The 10,130-nt window shown below is 36.5% G+C and overlaps 2 protein-coding genes across 4 annotated transcripts in view; one reads left to right on the top strand and one right to left on the bottom strand.

Moving 5' to 3' along the window:
* The first annotated feature begins 384 nt into the window (after positions 1–384).
* Positions 385–8,361, top strand: LOC140986732 (protease Do-like 8, chloroplastic). Of its 2 annotated transcripts, none has more exons than XR_012176968.1 (13): positions 385–797; positions 881–1,041; positions 1,566–1,648; positions 1,751–1,849; positions 1,950–2,016; positions 6,701–6,776; positions 6,903–6,969; positions 7,120–7,337; positions 7,431–7,498; positions 7,594–7,673; positions 7,767–7,853; positions 7,940–8,033; positions 8,171–8,361. XR_012176968.1 is itself a non-coding variant. In XM_073455062.1 (13 exons), the coding sequence occupies exons 1-13, from the start codon at positions 628–630 to the stop codon at positions 8,297–8,299; spliced, it is 1,413 nt and encodes a 470-aa protein (XP_073311163.1). In that variant the 5' UTR covers positions 389–627; the 3' UTR covers positions 8,300–8,361. The 2 variants fall into 2 exon arrangements, 1 of the variants encoding a protein (XP_073311163.1); XM_073455062.1 differs by having other exon boundaries at positions 389–797; positions 7,926–8,033.
* Positions 8,362–9,237: 876 nt separating this feature from the next.
* The window catches only part of LOC140985681 (uncharacterized), a 6,080-nt gene continuing 5,187 nt past the window's right edge, over positions 9,238–10,130 (bottom strand). For both annotated transcript variants that reach the window (XM_073453563.1, XM_073453564.1), the window contains exons 5-6: positions 9,811–10,037; positions 9,238–9,549 (exon numbers count right to left, since the gene is read on the bottom strand). In XM_073453563.1, the coding sequence (XP_073309664.1) occupies positions 9,286–9,549; positions 9,811–10,037 (491 nt within the window). In that variant the 3' untranslated portion in view covers positions 9,238–9,285. The remainder of the gene's footprint in view (positions 9,550–9,810; positions 10,038–10,130) is intronic.

Below are 10,130 nucleotides of genomic sequence, written 5' to 3'. Positions count from 1 at the left end.
AACTATTTTTCAAAGATTTGCATGTGCGATACAAATATCGGAAGTATGTATGTAAGGATGACAACGGGGCGAGAGCGGTTTGCCATCCTCGCCTCCGCCCCGTCCTCATCGACACTTCTTACGATTTCGGGGATCAAACACTTATTATCACTTCAAGAATAGTAATGGGTGAGACATGTTTGAAGTATTTCCAAACTCGAATTTATTATTACTATTATTATTATTATTATTATTATGTTTTTTAAGAGTATCAATATTAATATTCTTATCATCGAAATAAATTCAAAGATTTAAAAAATCCCCCAACTCAAATTCGAGCACGAAAATTAGACTTCAAACCCACTCCGTTTCGGGTTTTCCGTAGAGCAGGAACCGCAGGAAAATTGCCGCGATTACACCTTTAGATCTCTTTCTTGCATTGTCCATTTTCCTGATTTTTCCTAAAAGTTCGATGATTCACTATTACCTCGTGGCATTTCGTCCAATTCTATCCAGTTTCAACTGAACTCGCTGCCATCATTAAGCGACTTTATATTACGAAAATCTGGCTATCCGCCATTTATCCTCTCAGGTTCCGCCACCACTCGTCACTCATCCGAGTCTCCATCACCTAAGCCTTTCTCGAAAATGCAAGCAATAACCGCATGCAGCTGTGTAATTCCTCCTCGGAAATCTCATCGCTGCCATGTCAAACGAAGATCTCCAGCCGGTGCTATCCCCAAGAAGCATCTCCGTTTAATGGGCCGTCGCAAGCTCTGTCTCAACTTCGTTTCTCGTCTTCACCTTCAGATTCCATGGTAATCTGCTCAAACTCGTACATTTAGATGCGTTCTTGTTGGCTTAAATTTGATGGGTTCTTGTATGTATTTGTACTTGGAAGGGCTGATGATAAAGATGGAAGATTTGGGAAAGAAGACTTGCTTTTGGCCGATAAGGTTAATGATGAAGACATGGCTTTCACTACCCGTAGAATGCTGTTTACTCGTTTGTTAATGGGAACTTCTTTTTATTTCTGTCTTCGTCCATCAAGGTACTATTCAGGTTCGTCCTTTTCTTGCTTCCCATACTCATCTCCTTCCTTTTTGCTCAAAAGGCTTCAAATTTGTTCATTTTTTGGGTTTACAAGCATGGTTTACATGTTGGGTAGAATGGACTGATGAAAAACCATTGCCTAGTAACCCATTTTGAATCATTAAGAAATAATGCGAAGAAGCCGAAATGTACCGGAATCCATAACAATCTATGACCCTTTTATCCGTGTGGTTGGTCTTCTAAATTTATAAGATTGAAAATCTTTTTAATTTTTCAGTGTGCTTTTTATCTGCTGATGAAAGTTAGTTCATTCAACTTAGCCGTGTTTGATAGTTTGTAACGCATGATTATTGTTTATGTGTAATTAAGCCCAATGTTGGATGATCCAACATGACGTACGTTGGGCTGCCCCTAAAATTGCTGTGTAATTTATAGAAAACTGCAACTTTCTACACGCTCCCTCAGTTGCATTCGAGAATCCTTTTTAATTAACACTGCTTTTGTGAATTGGGCTGTATTATTTTGCGATGCAGCATATGCTTTGGTAGATTCATCTGTGACAATTGAACAAGTGACACCTAAGGTTTTCCCATCCGGGGCTCTTTTCCCTACAGAGGTTGATTTCGCAAGCTCTTAAGTTATTCCTCTTATAATTTTATCTACTTGTAAATTTTCACACTTTGTATGGCAGGTGAATTGATAAGTGTAAACTTGGCAGGAAAGAATTGTTGAACTCTTTGAGAGGAATACTTACAGTGTTGTCAACATATTTGATGTAAACTTACGGCCACAACTCAATATCACAGGCACTGTCGAGGTAATATGTTTTCTGTTTATGCTTACTGTGAAACACCTCATATTCGTGTTAGTTTCAGTTGAGATATTACTGCAAAAATAAAGAGGTTATAAACATGCAGATTCCTGAAGGAAATGGTTCAGGAGTGGTATGGGATGAGCAAGGTCACATCGTGACAAATTATCATGGTAGTTACTCTTGAACGCTAAAAAAGTATACATTCTCTCACATTTTCTTAATCAACTTTACACGGCATAAATAGAGTTTTTACAAATCAATCCCACAATTACAGCAGGTATCAAATCCCTCAATTATAGCTACAACTCAATCACCTATAATTAAGCATAATATCCTATCTAATTCTAATTCCCTCAAGTTGGAGCATAGATATCTCACAACCCACTTGTCTTGAAATTTTGAGAATTCTCGACTTGAGACTGTTTTGGTGAGAATGTCAGCCAACTGATCTTCTGAACGAATCATAGGTAATTCCACAATCTTCATATCCAACTTTTCCTTGATAAAAAATCTATCCACCTCGACATGCTTTGCACGATCATGTTTTACTGGATTGTGAGCAATGTTACAAGCTGCTTTGTTGTCACAAAATAGTTGCATGGGTTGCTCAGGTAGATAACCCAGATCATGCAAGAGGAGTCTTAGCCATAATACCTCACAAAGTCCAAGAGCCATACCTCTAAATTCAGCTTCTGCACTTGAGCGGGCTACAACATTTTGTTTTTTTACTTCTCCATGTAACTAGATTACCTCTTACAAAGGTGAAGTAGCCTGAAGTAGATCTCCTATCATCCACAGATCCATCCCAATCAACATCAGTATACGCTTCTATGCTTCGATAGTATGTATTTTTTTAACATTACTCCTTTTCCTTGAGTAGACTTCAAATACATCAAAATTCGCATTACTGCATCCATATGTTTCTTTCCCCGATTATGCTTAAACTGGCTAACAATACTCAAAGCATAAGCCAAGTCTGGTCTGGTGTGAGATAAATACATTAATCTTCCTACAAGTCTTTGGTATCTTCCTTTATCAACTGGTTCTTGGTTTTGTTCAACACATAGCTTTAGTCCTTCTTGGACTGGTGTGTCAACTGGTTGACATACCGTCGTACCCTTTTCTTGTAACAAATCAAGAGTATATTTTCTTTGGGACATATATTTCCTTATCAAGACCGGGATATTTCAATTCTAGGAAAATACTTTAGAGGCCCAAGTATTTCATTTCAAACTCTTTGAACAAATAATCTTGTAAGGCCTTATGTTCCTTATTATCGTTCCATGTAACCACCACGTCATCTACGTATACAATTAGTGCCGTGATTTTTCCCTGTTTCTTTTTGAAGAAAAGTGTGTGATCTGCATTGTTACGTCGGTAACCAAAGGCTAACATAGACTTTGTAAATCTTCTAAACTATGTCCTTGGAGATTATATTAGCCCATATAGTGATTTTTTTAGCCTGCACGCTTTGTACCTATTATTTTCATGTATCATGCATCCTGGTTGAAGATCCATGCAAACTTCTTCTGATAAGTTACTGTGTAGAAAAGCATTTTTTACTTCAAATTGTTGTAATGGCCAATCCAAGTTTGCAACTAAAGATAACAGGACACAAATAGTGTTGATTTTAGCTACCGGTGCAAATATCTGTTTAGTCAATCCCATAGGTCTGAGTGTATCCCTTGGCTACAAGTCTCGCCTTAAAGCGATCAATTATGCCGACGGCCTTGTGCTTCACTGTGTAAATCCACGGGCATCCAACTGGTTTCTTTCCTGGTGGAGGATCAATCTCATGTCTCATTTTTTTAGGGATTTCAATTCCTCATTTGTAGCAGCTTTCCAACTCGGGTCAGGGTCAATCAAGCCTTCCAGCATACTGTTAGGAATAGATACAACAAATAATTGATTCATAAAAGACCTATTTGATTCTGACAAGCGATGGTTGGATACATAATGACTCATTGGATATTTGGCTTTGCTAGACAATTCAGGTTCATACGAGGGTTTAGGAATACATCTATTATAACGTTGTGGCAACTGTCTTTTGTGTGACTCGGGAACATCTTCAACAAGAGATTGGTGTGGTACGTACGAAGTAGAAACCATTTGTTCAGGGGACTCAATTTCATTTTGAGATTGAGATAGACTAATTTCTTCGGCGGTTACATGCTCATCACCCCTTAGGTCAAAACTTATTCCTTGATTTTGTCCACTTACTGATGTATTATGACCTATATCTAATGTACACTCATCATGATTATCATAATTCAAAGTCTGGATTTTCTTTTGGTACTCCCCTGAAGTTCAGCCTTTGAAAAATACATGGTATCTTCCTGAAATACAACATCCATTGCGACAAATAAGCGGTGAGTTGGAGGGTGAAAACATCGGTACCTTTTTGGTGTGTGGCATACCCAACAAAGACGTATCGTAATGCTTGGGGAGTCAAGTTAGTGCACTGATGTTTCTGGAGGTCTACAAACACAACACAACCAAATACACGAGGAGGTAGATTTGGAACATCGGGGGTTACGATTGCTTCAGTTAGTGTCTGTAATGGTGTTTTAAAGTTGATAGCGCTGGAGGGAACCCGATTAATTATATGAGCTACAAAAGTGAGTACTTCTCCCCAATAAGACAATGGCATATGAGCTTCAATCAACAGAGCTTGAACAACCTCCGATAATTGTGGATTTTTTCTCTCTGCAACCCCGTTTTGTTGGGGTGTGTTGGAACAAGTAGTGTGATGAATTATTCCTTGGGTTTTCAAATACTGTTGAAATTCACTTCTAAGATGTTCACCACCATTGTCACTATGTAGAGCTTGTCGTAGGCTTTCGGTACCCTTTGATTCAAAGTCCAAATAATATCGCTTCCCTCGCCTAATACCACAACCAGTCGTATTCTTGGTTTTGATGTCCTTAAACACACAAAAATCAGGCCGAAAGTTACAACACAAGATAAGTTAGTGGTTATCGGAGAAACTGACAAAAGATTATAGTTTAGTGAATCTGTTAAATTCATTGGTCCTTCCTCAAAGACTGGGGTTGAAATCCCATCTGCAGTGGTGACAAATTTTTGGGTAGACCGATTAAGAGGAGATACCTGTCTAGAATCAAATGTCATGGATCAGTTGCATCCGAATCAATTATCCCGTGTATTTCTCATAACAGGTGCACAAATATTTAAAAACTTACCACCATCATCTGAAGTTAATACCAGTGTTGAGGCTTGTTCAGTAACATCTTTTAGGGTCTGTTGCACCTTTTGATTTTTCTTCAAACGACTATGACCCCACCATTCTGGGTATCCCACCAACTCAAAACAACGATTTTTGGTATGGCCTGTCCTGTTGCATTGATCGCACTTGTAGGACTTTTCTATACCATTAGTCGTTTTCCCATTGTTTGGTTGATTTTGTGGACTCTGAGTAGATCTGTTCCGAGCCACTAGAGCACTGGGTTCAAGAGCTCGAAAATCTCCTTTCAAGGAGGTATTACGAACAGCTTCTCGTCAAACCAAAGAATAACATTCATCTAAGTTTGGTACTATATCATAATTTCTCTTTGAATATGATCAAAATCTTCATCTAAGCCAGCAATAAATATGTGAACTCTCAATCGTTCGATGGATTTCTGGTAGGCTTTGACATCTTCTGGGTCATTCATTACCACTTTATCACGGTGATCCAACTCTTGAAAAATTCCGGTCATTTCCCCATAATAGAGAGGATTTTCCCGTTTTGTTTTGATGAGAAAGCCTATTGATTCAATGTGAAAGCTTGTAACTCATCACTTCCGTCATAGAATGCTTTTGACTAAGCATCCCAGATATCATAGGCCGTGGGAAGACGTAACTAAGATTCATGATTTCCGGTGGCAGAGACATTAACAACCACCTTTTGACCTGTTGGTTTTCAGCATATCATTTTTCATAGCCTGCATCCGATTCTTTAGGTGGCTTGGTCTTGTTCTGAATGTAGGAGATCTTGTCTCTTTCAGCGATCTGCATTTTTATGAGTTGAGACCATATGTCATAATTTTGTTCCGTAAGGACGATTCCTGCATTAAATGCTCCTTCAGACTGAACCGCAACCAGAATGTACTTATTCACACTAGATTTTGAAGCTTTCTCGTTCATTCTTTTTTAACTATGAGCAATTGACTTTCACAAAAAAAAGTAAAATTGGTAATAAAGTATTAGAGCGTGAACGATATGGGTATTACGGGTGACAGCTAGCTAGTATGAAAAAAAGGGAAAAAGAACTGTGTGGCGGTGGATCAAGACAAAGGAATTGCACAAGTGTTGGATTGATAAGAAAGGACTTGAATTGTGGAAAGGACAAATTTCTTAGTTTTGTTTCTTATGCTTTGAGACTCAGGCAAAGATCAAGAGGTTTGACAATTTTGGATTTTGAATAGATTGGTATATGTGATATCTAGAGAGATCAAATATTGTCTCTGATACCATCTTGAACGCTAAAAAAGTATACATTCTCTCACATTTTCTTAATCAACTGTACACGGTATATATAGAGCTTTTACAAATCAATCCCACAATTACAGTAGGTATCAAATCCTTCAATTATAGCTACAAATCAATCACCTATATAGTTAAGCATAATATACTATCTAATTCTAACATTTACATCTCATAAAATATTTATTTCAACAGTTACGTTTTCCTGACTTCTGTTTTAGTGTAATGTATATGTATGTTGCTGCTTTAGACTTCTACGCAATAATTTGGTCTTTGTAAAATTATTTGGATAATTTCCTATTAATGTCGCATATTGGAAAATAAATGAATGCTTAAAGACTTTGGCTGATTGTCTGTTCTTGTTTTGCGCAGTTATTGGCAGCTCTTTATCAAGAAATCCAAGCAGTGGGCAGGTTGTTGCTCGAGTTAATATTCTTGCTTCCGATGGGTAAGACTGTGTTTCTTTATAATTTCTTGTCACTGTAACCATCCGGTCATGACTTCTTGTACTTTGTGCACGTTTTGACTATATATATGTTCTCTTGCCTTTCTTCGTTCCCGCTATTTTGTTCAGCGTGCAGAAGAATTTTGAGGGCAAGTTAATCGGCGCTGATCGAACGAAGGATCTTGCTGTCTTAAAGGTTAATGGACTTCCTTTGTTTGTTCTATCCTGCAATTGAATAAGTTAAATGTAGTGAGATAGCCTTTTCTTTTCAACATAAATGTCATTTCGATTAATTAAAATTTAAAAATTTTATATAAAGTGCCCAATATATTTAGTTTCCAACCAGGTTGAAGCCTCCAAAGAACTACTTAGACCGATTAAAGTTGGCCCATCAAATTCTCTGAAAGTAGGTCAGCAGTGCTTAGCTATTGGAAATCCCTTTGGTTTCGATCACACACTCACAGTTGGAGTCATTAGTGGACTTAACCGAGACATAAATAGTCAAACTGGAGTAACGATAGGAGGTGGAATTCAAACAGATGCAGCCATCAATCCAGGAAACAGGTTTTAAAATTAAACAAATTTGAGATATTCCTGAACTTGGCCTCGAAAAATTCGCTTCATCTCTTACACATTTCATTTTTTGTGATATTTCAGTGGCGGTCCTTTATTAAATTCCAAAGGATACTTAGTTGGAATAAACACTGCAATATTTACTCAGACAGGCAAGTTTTTTCCTCTATTTTTACGGAATATTGCCTGTTGTAAATAGCTGAAAATATGACTCAGAACTGACCCTTCTTTTCTCGGGACACAACAGGGACATCAGCCGGTGTTGGGTTTGCAATCCCTTCGTCTACTGTGGCAAAGATTGTTCCACAGCTTATCCAGTTTGGCAAAGTATGTAGTTTTCTTCTTACACATATTCGGAGCTTTTTATGATTTTTAGAGTTTCTGATAGTGAAAAAACTAACCCGTTTGCCTTTGTTCCAGGTTGTTCGGGCTGGTTTGAACATAGACATTGCGCCAGACTTGATTGCAAATCAACTAAATGTTCGAAATGGAGCTCTAGTCTTGCTGGTATGCCCCTGCAAATCCAAATTTCACTAATCCAACTACTTTTATTTTGGTAAACCTTTTGCAATCCTATAGGTCCCAAGTAATAGCCAAGCAGCTAAGGCCGGGATTCTTCCCACGACAAGAGGTTTCGCCGGTAAAATTGTACTTGGGGACATAATCTTGGCCGTCAATGACAGACTGGTATCTTCTTTTATCTTATTTTTTATCCAGAAACTCTGCTTCTGTTCATGAAACCCATCGATTCAGCAGTAGTAAGTTTTCGCTATTCGGAGCATAATTTGAGGGGATCGTTGACTTTTGGTTACATACAATTTCAGATAAGGAGTAGAGCAGAGTTGTACAGAGCATTTGATGAGTATAATATCGGAGATAAAGTAGTACTGAAAATAAAGAGGAGCAATCAAGATGTGGAGCTGCCCATTGTCTTGGAGGAAGATGGTAAATGAGGCTGATATTGTTATAGCCACCAATTTTTGTTTAATTTTCTTGTAAAAGTATAAAATGCAGGATTCCTTTTGAGGAGAAACAGAAACAAGCATGTATTTAAAAGAGGTGCTTGTCCTCGTAGTTTTTGTCCCGCCTTGGCTTAGAACCTAACCAAATGCGATTGAACGATGAATTTCTGTAGCAATTATTTCGTATTCGTCTAAGTTTTTATGAGAGTTCGTTACTAGAAATAGAATGTCTTTTTAATGAAGTCAGTTTTTGGAATTAGATTTGACTTTTGATAAGTGTGTGACAGAAATTTCAAGCGGTATTAAGATTTTTTTGAAATTCAACATAATTATTATTGCAATTATATAATTTTATATGAAATAAATTTGAATTTTTATCATCTTGCCAAAACAAGAAATTCGAAATTCATTCATATATACACCTTCATTGATTTTAAAAAAGAAATGTTTTTTGGTATCGAAATGATTCAAAAGGATATTACTAGTAAATAGTATTTAATTTTCCTATCCATTTTACTTTTCAGATTTAAATAATTTTTTTGATAAGGCGCTTAATAATTCAAACGACGAAAGCTATATTAATATATATTCAATTAGAAAAGAACATTATAGATCATATAACTATTTATACAAAAATATAGATAATTTATATAAGAAAAAAAGTTATATTAATAAACATAGATAACTCAAAGTATAAAATAATGGAATCTTTATTTTAATAAAAGAAAAAAAAATTGAATATATGATGTGCCAATAAAATTATTTTAATCATGTCATGTCCCGATAGACTAGATCAGTTTGAGCGTAATTTTACTATGTCTATGATAATAATTACTTCATGTCCGTACTCGTTCAACAAACAATAAATCCCCTTAGACAACATACCAAAATGGAAAATAAAAAACCCCTTTCGACAATATACTAAAATGAAAACAAAAACACTATCTTTATTAATTACCTTATAAATCATAACAAACCTAACAAGGAAACAACAAGAAAGCTGCAGGCTGCACATGTATTTTTCTTCTATTCACAAAACTAATCCTGCTCAACTTATTATGACACCATACCAAATGATCCCTCGTCACTCTCGACATGCTCAAAACCCTACACACCAATTTCATATCTACTTGCGAGAAAAAGTAGAGGACTTGATCCCATTCATCTTCATCCTTGCCCCGTCGAAATCTCCTCAGAATACAATTTTCGCTCCTTAAAACGTCCTTGATTCTTCTCTCCTTCTGCATTCCATTCCGAGACCAAACGGACAAGCACATCATGTCAAGATTTACCAAAACACTAAATTGAAATTGAATCACATTTTTAGTCACTGAAAACCCTTTGATTTTTTTGTTAATGAATATACAAACATCCCAACAACGATCAAAATCCATGAATACTTCAATTTAACTCGATATAAAATTATAGAATATTGCTTAAATTTTTACAATAGATACATGTAACAGCTCAGCACAGGTGCGCAAAAAACAGTGGATGTGTACCTTGAGAAGATCTTTTTTGAGGTGAAGAAGAAGCTTGTTGTCTTCAAAATTGGAAACCTCAGCCATTTTCTTGATTGATGCGACTGTGCAATCTTTGTCAGCTCCGATAAATCTCCAAAACAATCGGATCGATTCTTCCACTATTTCCACTAACATTCCACTTGTCACACCATATTCATCCAACATGTCATTTTCCCCATTCTTCCTTTTGTCTTTTACTTCGTCCTCTGCCAAATCATGTAATCTATCTTAGGAGAACTCAAATATTTTAAATCATGTAATAAATAAGACTCTATATATTAAATCCATGGATAGTATAT

The sequence above is a fragment of the Primulina huaijiensis genome, chromosome 10 (assembly GCF_012295235.1).
Source record: "Primulina huaijiensis isolate GDHJ02 chromosome 10, ASM1229523v2, whole genome shotgun sequence".
Classification (NCBI taxonomy): domain Eukaryota; kingdom Viridiplantae; phylum Streptophyta; class Magnoliopsida; order Lamiales; family Gesneriaceae; genus Primulina; species Primulina huaijiensis.
This window is presented reverse-complemented; position numbering and strand designations above follow the sequence as displayed.

Coding starts and splice junctions, on each gene's coding strand:
- LOC140986732 (XM_073455062.1), top strand. CDS start 628: ATGCAAGCAATAACCGCATGCAGCTGTGTAATTCCTCCTCGGAAATCT. Junction 1,649..1,750: donor GGGCTCTTTTCCCTACAGAG/GTTGATTTCGCA, acceptor TAAACTTGGCAG/GAAAGAATTGTTGAACTCTT. Junction 1,850..1,949: donor ATATCACAGGCACTGTCGAG/GTAATATGTTTT, acceptor ATAAACATGCAG/ATTCCTGAAGGAAATGGTTC.